This window comes from Leptopilina boulardi, unplaced genomic scaffold (assembly GCF_019393585.1).
Source record: "Leptopilina boulardi isolate dan_hultmark-lab unplaced genomic scaffold, ZJU_Lbou_2.1 LbouV2_98, whole genome shotgun sequence".
NCBI classification, from domain to species: domain Eukaryota; kingdom Metazoa; phylum Arthropoda; class Insecta; order Hymenoptera; family Figitidae; genus Leptopilina; species Leptopilina boulardi.
This window is the reverse complement of record NW_026138047.1, coordinates 246,358-255,996: the sequence shown is the minus strand read 5'-3', so window position 1 is coordinate 255,996 and position 9,639 is coordinate 246,358. Positions and strand designations below refer to the sequence as shown.

Genomic DNA, 9,639 nt, shown 5'->3' with positions numbered 1-9,639 from the left:
GAAATGTCATATTATTGAGGAGGGGGTGATCTATAAATAGAATCACTTTCCTTATATGGTAATGATCTACATCGCATATATGACATTGAATCTCCTTCTTTCTGAATTCTCTCTTTTTATGCTGACAATGGGCTTTTGAAGATCATATTACACTTGGATCTTCACAATCTTCGCATTCTTCATGCGTACAAACAAACAAGCTCGAACTAGTTTCACATTTTGCTTACATATATCTTATTATTAGCTTTTCAACTCTCTGAACTTTTATGGTGAAAATGAATGTCATATCTCTTTTGAAATCGATTTCGTTTCCACGCTCTATCCTATCAATATATACATAAATAAATACATTAAAATAAGACATATAGTTTAAATATAGTAAAATTATCATAGAATTATATGAAATGTCTTATTTTAATGATAATTTTAAGGAAAATTAGTGAAAATTGTTACCGGGATGTAACAAAATTTCACATTTCGGCAATTGTTTAAGCAAATAATTGTTATTTACCAAATTTTTTTACACACAGCATCTTGAGAGTTCGACATTTTTTTTATCATTTTGCGGTTATCTAAGGTGAGTAGTGTATCATAAATATGTATTTTGAGTTTTATAATATAGTAATTGATTAAACAAATAATTTTTGTTATTTATTAACTTTTGACACACAGCATTTAGAAAATTGCAGATATTTTCTCATTATATAATTTTACAAGTTGAGTGTTATTTTTGTAATTGGTTATAAGCTGCTGAGTGTTTCCATGTGAAATGTTTAAGAAGTAAGTGAATAATAGTCATTTGTCAAAGCAGTTACTATAATTGTAAATATATATACAAAACGACGATGTCTTGATAACTTGCTAAGTAATATGTTAAATTCAGCTTGATAAATTGCATAATGTGAAAGAAGCTGCATCTATTTTAGTTTACTGCAAGAAAAGTTTGTTATGAACAATAATCAATTGTTTAAGCTAAGAAAGTTTGAAGCATCATATTAATGAAATAGGTACATTATTTTGTAACGTGTAACAATTCTGAGAATATTTTTTATTACTTTATGGCTCTTTTGTAATATATATATATATCTTTTATAATATACATATCTACCTATATTACAAAAAAAACGCCGCCAACGCCGCCGCTGTTCCAAGACACTGAATATAGCCGAATGTATTTCCTTTTATTATTATTTTTGTGTCAGTAACGTTTAATTGAATAAAGTAAACAAACAATAATTGACAATTATCTTACCGTTTGTATTATTGAGCACTCGTGTTCAGTGTCTCTTTCGACTTTCCGTTGAACGTATACTTTTGTAACGATAGAGTATCGTAGTATAGTGGCGCGGCGAAAAGAGAGAAAGTAGACAGCGCACAGTGGGGCAGAATGCATAAAAAGTTGGCAAAAAATGAAAAATTGAAAAATTCAATTCCAACTTTTAATTACATTATTTCAATAAACAATAAGTCAAAGTTTGATGAAATATAATTTTTAGCTCTTTTTAACTGCGGATTTTCATAGAAATATGTTTTAATGTCGACCTATTTTCAACGGTTATGTTGGCGCTTTTTTGTTTATTTATCAAGGTAAGGTTTGTAACCTGATTAAAACGTACAATGTGACAGATTTTGAATTATTTATCATGGAATCTTCAAATTCAGGTATTTAATTATATTATAGAAAGGTAAAATCGTATTTTATAAAATTTTAATTATTAAAATTCTTAAAAGAAACGAGCTTCTGAAATTCAAAAATTGAAAAAATTTTCTGTAAACATTAATCATTTTAGTTATGTTCCAAGCTAGTCCAAGCGTTAATTCTTGAATTTTTTATTATGTTTTGATTCCAGGTTTCTGAATCTGCTTGAAATTTTTGCGAATATTTGCGATTTTTCGAGAAAAAGTGATTTTATTGGACACATTGCAAAATACAGAAATACGTATTTTCAATAATGAGTGTACTTTGTTTTAAGAAAATTTGTTAACCTTTAAAAATTAAACTTAATAAGATTTTGATTTTAAAATGTTCTATATTATTAATTTTATATTTAAAAGTTTATAATTGAAATTTATAAAACGGGATAAATAAATATTCTTACAATTTTTGAATTTCTTCGTCGGATAAGTATTTTTAATTTAAGTAAATATTTGTAATTAGTGTAGAAATTAAAAATAAATTATTGTAATTTTTATATTAGGAACGACTTCAAGCACGCTTCATGCGTAAAGAGAAAAGAACTTGTTGAAATAATGAACCGTTCAAATAGCAGTAAATTCGATGAGAGATTTAATTTTTTAATATCTGCCATTTTGAATCTGCTATTTCGTAGTTTTAAAAAATTGACTTCATATTCGTAATCAGCAACCCCAAAAATCTGACTTTAGATTCGTAATCAGCGACCTCGAAAACCCTTAGATACCAAATTTTATAGAAATCGAACAATTTTGAAAAAAAATTGTCCGCCATATTGGATCCGCCATTTTGAATTTTTAAAATTTGACGTTAGATTCGCAATCAGCGACCCCGAAAACCCCTAGATACCAAATTTTATAGAAATCAAACTAATTTTTTAAAAAATTGTCCGCCATATTGGATCCGCCATTTTGAATTTTTAAAAACTGACTTCATATTCGTAATCAGCGACCCAAAAACTTTTAAAATCTTTAATGTCAATAATTTTTAATGAAAAATACATTTAATGCCAACTTTTTTAACATTCTGCCCCACTGTGCAGCGTAAGTAGTAGTGTCACTCTCTTCCCCCACCACTCGCTGTCACCTAGCTGCTAGTGTTATACCTTTCGTCTCGCGCCTTTTTCGTCAGTCTTCTTCCGACTAGCCTAGAGGTGTTTCTCTGACTATTGGGAGCGACTCACTCCTGGCTACCTGGTGCTCAGTAGAGGTGCGTCTCTCTGAACACCAGAGCCTTCCTCACTTCCTAGAAGGAGCTGTACTTGTTCCTGTAGGTGCTTCTGCGGAACAGTAACACCCTTCGCCCTCCTTCTACCTGGTGAACCGGACTTTCTATGGGCGCTTCCGTGGAAGACTGGTGAACCAGGTTACCCACTCACTTCCAACAGGACCATCCTTGTCAAGTAGAGGCGCTCCTCTCTTGACAAAGATGATGCACTAGGCCGATACCCCATCTCAAGGCGCTTCTCGGGTGGAGGAGACACCTAGTGAATATTACTTCGCACTAGTTTCGCGTCGGGCATGAATATTGGAACCGAATCCAATATCTAGCTTCTTCCCGATTACGAATAATAATCGACCTAGCGTGCACGACCCTAGTATCCGTCCGTACCGTCGTCTAGGGGGTAAATTCTAGAAAGTACCTCACGCGAAAGTAATATGCGCCGTCCTGATCAACATCTTCGCGAACGTGGTAAATATGTTTAAATCCGTTTGGTTCTGGATTAATGACGAGCGCGATAGGAGCTCAGCAAACGCTCCTCTAGAATAGCTAGTTCTTCCATCATTATGTTTTCTAGAGTTTAGTATTTTATTTGCATTGTATAGATTCTTTCGTTCTTATATTATTTTATGTAATAATTCATTTTTGTATATTTTATTATTCTATTATTTAAACAATATATTCTCTGTCGAAGGTTTAAATAAAGTCTCGTCAATGACTACACCTCTCCTCTACATCATAGTAAGAAATAGTTCCGAAATTATTAGAAACATAGATGGCGCTTCACGCCATCTACCGAGATTTAAAGTAACTAGTCAAAATAGGTACCTGGACTCCATCCGGCGAGCAAATCCTTTGGCAATAAAAAGTCAGATCATTACACTTTTAAAAATGGCATGTGAGAATTATATTAAGTGGCAGGTAGATTTTTATAGTGCGGTGAGCAATAAAAAAAATTATAAAACATTAACGCAAGACGAGTATGACAACATTTTAAAAGACTTGCAATCACTACTGTGTAATTCAAAATGTCACAGTAGTTCTTCTTGCTTCAATAAATAATACATACATCTATTAATACAATGAGACAAAACGATATTTCGTCGTCAAACAGAATTTCTGACAAAATACACAATTGCATTGAACATTTGAATTTTTTTTCATTTTTCCCAATTTGCCAATTTTGGCTATGGCAATTCGCGAAATGCCTAGGAAATTCGAAAGTTCCTATGAATCGCCAGGAAATTCGGATAATGCCTATACTCGTAGTCATTTCTCGAATTTCCTAGGCAATTCGGGTTTTGCCTGGTCTTCGGGTTTTGCCTGTAACATATATATGTCGCAGTCTCTTTGTGAAAAACCGCACTTCATGAAGTGACTGGACGCTTCATGAAGTGCTGCCACATTGTGAAAAAAATATTTATTTCACGATGTGTTCAAAATTTTTAGGCATTTCATGAAGTGCTACAGCCAATTATGCACTTTGTGTAACTATATAAAATTCCCCACAAGGCAATGACTGCAAATCTATTAAATCAATTTGCCCCCCCTCAGCAAAGTCACTTGATAAAATTGGTTTGACAACAATTTTTTTCGATGAACTTTTTATTTCATTGCAAGTTTTGCAACATGTCAAAAATATCTCAATTGCTGATCGAGGAACATTTAATTTATCGAGAAAAGCTTTTTCCATTTTAGTTCTTCCCCCGTGTCCTGTCTTGTTCACATGATAGTCATAAATAGTTTCGAATAAATCTTCGTAAGGCACAATGTATTCAACGTTTTGTATATCGTCACTTTTCCGAATCAAATGTGATTTGCTTCCAATGGTTAGAATGTCGTATTTATTTAAAAGATGGTATTCTCGTCGATGTTCAGTTTGACTGCAACAAAACAACATGTAACAATATAATAATAATAAAATCAATAATTTTACATATAAAAAATATTTTAATAATCAATAAATAAATTAATAATAAAATATAATGTAATTTCAAAAATTTAATAAAATAAGTATCAATAAATAAATTAATAATAAAATATAATGTAATTTTAAAAATTTAATAAAATAAATATCAATAAATAAATTAATAATAAACTATAATGTAATTTTACTTTTGTTCACTGTATTATATTTCTAAAAATGTATTCATTTGAAATGAAAACAAAAATTATTTATGTACGTAATAACTACTTATTGCCAAGTTAATGACAATAATATTTACAACTGAAGTTCCATTAATTTGAAATTTGTAAAATTATAAATAACAGAAATGATTTTACATTTGTAATTTTAAATAAAAAATTTAATTCCTTTAATTTATACAGTTTTTATTTTAATGGTTTTTACAGGGTACTTACGTTTTATTCTTTGCTGTTACTATTTCACTAATCATTTTGGTTATTTCGACACGAGTGTAAGGTTTCTTCTTTGACTTTTCTAAATAGTATTGCTCTAGTTTTTCAACAAAATCACTCTGATTTATTATCACTGCTGGCGACACTGATTCGTTGTTCATTTTCTTTTTTAAATTATAATTTTAAATGAGCAATCTTTCTATGTCAAATGTACTGACGAAACGTAATTAATAAACAGTCACCCGTAAATGAATGACTAATTGATAGGTAAAGGTAGGGAATCAGATTTTAATTAGAGATTAGACTTTGCGAGGAAATTATATTCAGAAACTATCTGTTAATACAATTTCTTCATTATCGGCATTTAGCGAATTGGACATTTCATGAAAGGCATTCTTATATTGGACGCATTGTGTAATTTTATATAGTTACACAAAGTGCATAATTGGCTGTAGCACTTCATGAAATGCCTAAAAATTTTGGACACATCGTGAAATAAATATTTTTTTCACAATGTGGCAGCACTTCATGAAGCGTCCAGACACTTCATGAAGTGCGGTTTTTCACAAAGAGACTGCGACATATATATATGGGTGATTCTCCGCGTAGCGCACGATTTGGCGTTTGAAACTTTAAAAATATTTTTTTATCGAAATGATAAATATCAATACATATTTTTGAAGATAAAGTGTCAATAAATAAATATCCATGGTGGGCCGGAAAAATAGTTTATAATTTTTTTAAACAAATTAAAAAAAAAATTTTTTGCTTTTTGAATTTGATAAAATAGTTGAAATTTGATTTGAAATGTTTATGAAAATTTTTGGGGTAATTCACAAAAAATATAAATAGCGCGAACCACAATTAAAAATTTAGATTTCGGTAATTTATGGAAATTTATGCTGTAATTTATAGAAATTTTGTCTAAAATTCATAAAAATATGTAAAAAATAAATTACAATTAAAAATTTTTATTTTGGTAATTTATGGAAATTTTTGCTGTAACTTACAAAAATATACATAGCGCGAACGACAATTCAAAATTTTGATTTTGGTAATTTATGGAAATTTATCCGGTAATTTATGGACATTTATGTGGTAATTTATGGACATTTATGTAATTATTTATTACTTTTCTAAATTTCAATGTTTAAAACAAATTGCTTTGCTTCACTTTCTATGTGTACTTATAGACACTTCAGTGATACACGTCGTTCAATAGTGAAAAAGCCTTACCCTGACAAAAAGACTATACCATGACGATGAGACCATACCATAACGCACAAGAAAAACTGATTTTTTTAAACAATTTATTATTGATTTTCAATCTGTTTCATTTGCATGTTATTTATTTTCACTGAACTAATACACTTCAGTTGACATAAAATATAAATAATTATTAATTTTATTAAGAAATATTTGAAGGCTATACCATGACGATTCTGTGATTCCCTATGCACATTTGATGCTTTTTATGTGTGAAAAACAAAAAAATTAATTTTGAAACAGTTTCCCTCTTAGTAATTCACTTAGGAGAGCTTATTGTTGCTTTTAACTAATGTTGAGTTAAGTTTCGATTTGATTTTTATGTAAAAAAATGCTATTTTATAAAAAGGCATGACGCAAAAACGAGGGACAAGAATTAACACCAAAAAAATGAAATAAAATAAATTTTTTTTTACAAATGTTTTGTTTTTCACAATTCTACTAACATAAACAATTCAAAACTATCAATAGTTTTTATATTGATTACTATATTTTACTAAAAATAACATTTTTTATATAAAAGTGGAACTGGGGACAGGTCATACCATGACGTTTTGGCACCTTAAAACAGCTTTTTAAGTAAAATTATAAACTTTTAAATAAAAACGACTGTGAGTCTTTGTTTGTAATCATAGAAATTACTTTTCCCGTTGGATTCTTTTTCAATCGCCCCAGCCGAAAAAATCAATGTTCTGGGATTGGCTTCATAATTTGGTAAATTGTTGTCCTATATGATAGTAATAAATCCCTAAAATATAAACTCATTAAAAAATATTTGTAGAAAGTAGAGGGGGTTGAAGTTTTGATGTTACGGGTAACATTGTCATTTTCAAATCCGTATAACTATGACAAAAGTTAATGGATTTTAATTTATCTATAATGAATTTTAATGCATTTTTCACGTACTTTTCAAAAATGTATACGAAAGGACCCCGCACAAATTACATAGAAAGTAGGTCTCCGTGGAATTTTTTTAAACTTTGCAGAAATGAAGTTCAAAATATACCTGACAAAAAATGTTAATGGAAAAATGATAAAAAATGGACAGATTTTTTGCTACAATTGTTTTTAGAATGTTAAAACGTGATTTATTAAGCAAAAAGAAAACAAAAAATAGTATTTTTTAAAACAACTAATTGAGAAGATAAAGGGCATTATAAATATAATAATATTATATTATATTATATTTTTCATAATGACAGTCAATCTTGCTTCAAAATTACATAAATACTGTCTGTCAACGTCAAGAACACTAGGCAATATTTCTACATGGCGGACATAATAAATGTTGTGTCACTATATCCTCAACATTGCAGGGAAATGTTGGCAATATTGCAATACAATACACTATTTGGGATAAGTCTTTATTCTCTGCTAGCGATTATTTTTCCAAGCCTTAAAAATAGTACTACCCGCGTGAAAAAATGTGAGTTACCTCAAGGCCACTTACAGCTCGCTCAGTTAGAAACTACAAACTCGTCTAAGGCTTGCATTAGCCTAAGACTTAAGACTTGCTCAATACTCACTTCAGCTAAAATATCGTGTAAGACTTAAGGGGATGTCAAAATCTATTGGATTTTTACATTGACCCGCTAGTGATGCATTTGAGCCCCGCGTAAAAAAATATTCGCTACCTCAAGGTCACCCCTATGCTACCTTAAGGATCGCTCAAGGCTAGCTTGAGACTCTATCCAGACACACTAAAGACTCATTCGAGGCCTAAGGCTCACTTAAGGTTCAAGATTTGTAGGAAGTTAAAAATTCGTCTATGAATCGCTTAAGGCTCAAGGTTTAATTAAAGCTCAAAATTCGTCTAAGACTCATTCGAGGCTTAAGGGGGGAACACCAGTTGTAACTCAAGAAATAATGCTTTTTACAAGAATATTTTCCAAAAGAACAATGAATCTTTTTAAAGAATACTATTTATTAGTTAAAAGTACATGTTAAAAGCTGTAATTTAAAAGAAAAAAAATTTTTTTTAACAAAAACTTTTAGAGATATGAGCCATTGAAGTGGCGCCTTAAGAAAAAAGGCGAATTGCGGTGACCAGCATTCTGCAAGTATACTTCGTCTGAAATACAAAAATGAAATTGATTTACATTTATTATAAGATTATCTAGTTCGTGATCGAAAGATTTAAAAAAAAAAAAAATTTGACAAAATGGCGACCTGTCAAAGTCAAAAGTATGATTTTCGTTAAAAAAATACGGTCGATTTTCAGCTATATAAAAAAAAAGTTTTGCATAAAAAAAAATCCTTCGATTACAAACTAGACTTATATGTGTAAATGAAGCACACTAAATTTTAAATAAATCGGTTTAATGGTATTCGGGTAATCGTGGTCACCGACTTGGAAAATGTCATTTTGAGAAAAACGCATTCAAAGTTTCAACTTACTTTTTTTTGTTCAGAAGAAATTTTGTTTCCAATTTACAAAGAGTCATCGATTCCTGGACCATATAATAACTCTTCCGCAGTGGTTGCCGTTTCTAAATCATAGGAAAAGGCCATCTGTCGTTAGGGTCAGGTATGGCAGGCCACCTTGTCTGAAGCCACGGGACGCGCCACTGCAGTGTTCTGTATATCTCATTTATTTTTCACCGGATCAAGTTTAAAATTTACAGACACATTTCTAAATATGTATACTTTAAGAAAATGCAAAAAAAAAATCGATTTTTCGAAAGTTACAACTGGTGTTCCCCCTTAAGGCTTGTTTGAAGTTAAAAATTCATCTAAGGCTCACTTGAGGCTCGAGGCTTGATTGAAGCTCAAAATTCGTCTAAGAAGTTTTGTTTGAAGTTAAAAATTCGTCTAAGGCTCACTCAAGACTCAAGGCTTATTTAAAGTTAAAAATTCGTCAAAGACTCGCCCAAGGCTCAAGGCTTGATTGGAGCTCAATACATACAAACAAGTCTTGAGCTTTATGTCTATGTCAACCTTGAGCTTCATGCGATTGTTCAACCATATTGTGAGGTATGCTAAGAATTATTTAACAAGTATACAACTTTACCGATCTCGATTATCAAGTTATGTTCCCGTTAACTAAAGTTCAATTTCGTGATATTTATAATCACTGTGACCCAGTGCCATGTCCAGGAGGC

General features: G+C 30.6%; 1 protein-coding gene across 1 annotated transcript; it reads right to left on the bottom strand.

The window, feature by feature from the left end:
* Positions 1-4,388: 4,388 nt before the first annotated feature.
* Positions 4,389-5,433, bottom strand: LOC127290981 (SCAN domain-containing protein 3-like). The gene is made up of 2 exons (XM_051319846.1): positions 5,276-5,433; positions 4,389-4,797 (listed from the first exon to the last, which is right to left on the bottom strand). Exons 1-2 carry the CDS (start codon positions 5,431-5,433, stop codon positions 4,389-4,391), a joined length of 567 nt encoding a protein of 188 aa, XP_051175803.1.
* Between the last annotated feature and the right edge of the window lie 4,206 nt (positions 5,434-9,639).

Bases quoted from the DNA above. Each gene is read 5' to 3' on its own strand.
- LOC127290981 (XM_051319846.1), bottom strand. From the start codon at position 5,433: ATGAACAACGAATCAGTGTCGCCAGCAGTGATAATAAATCAGAGTGAT. The intron at 4,798-5,275 runs GTAAGTACCCTG...GTTTTGTTGCAG, and splicing joins GTAACAGCAAAGAATAAAAC to TCAAACTGAACATCGACGAG.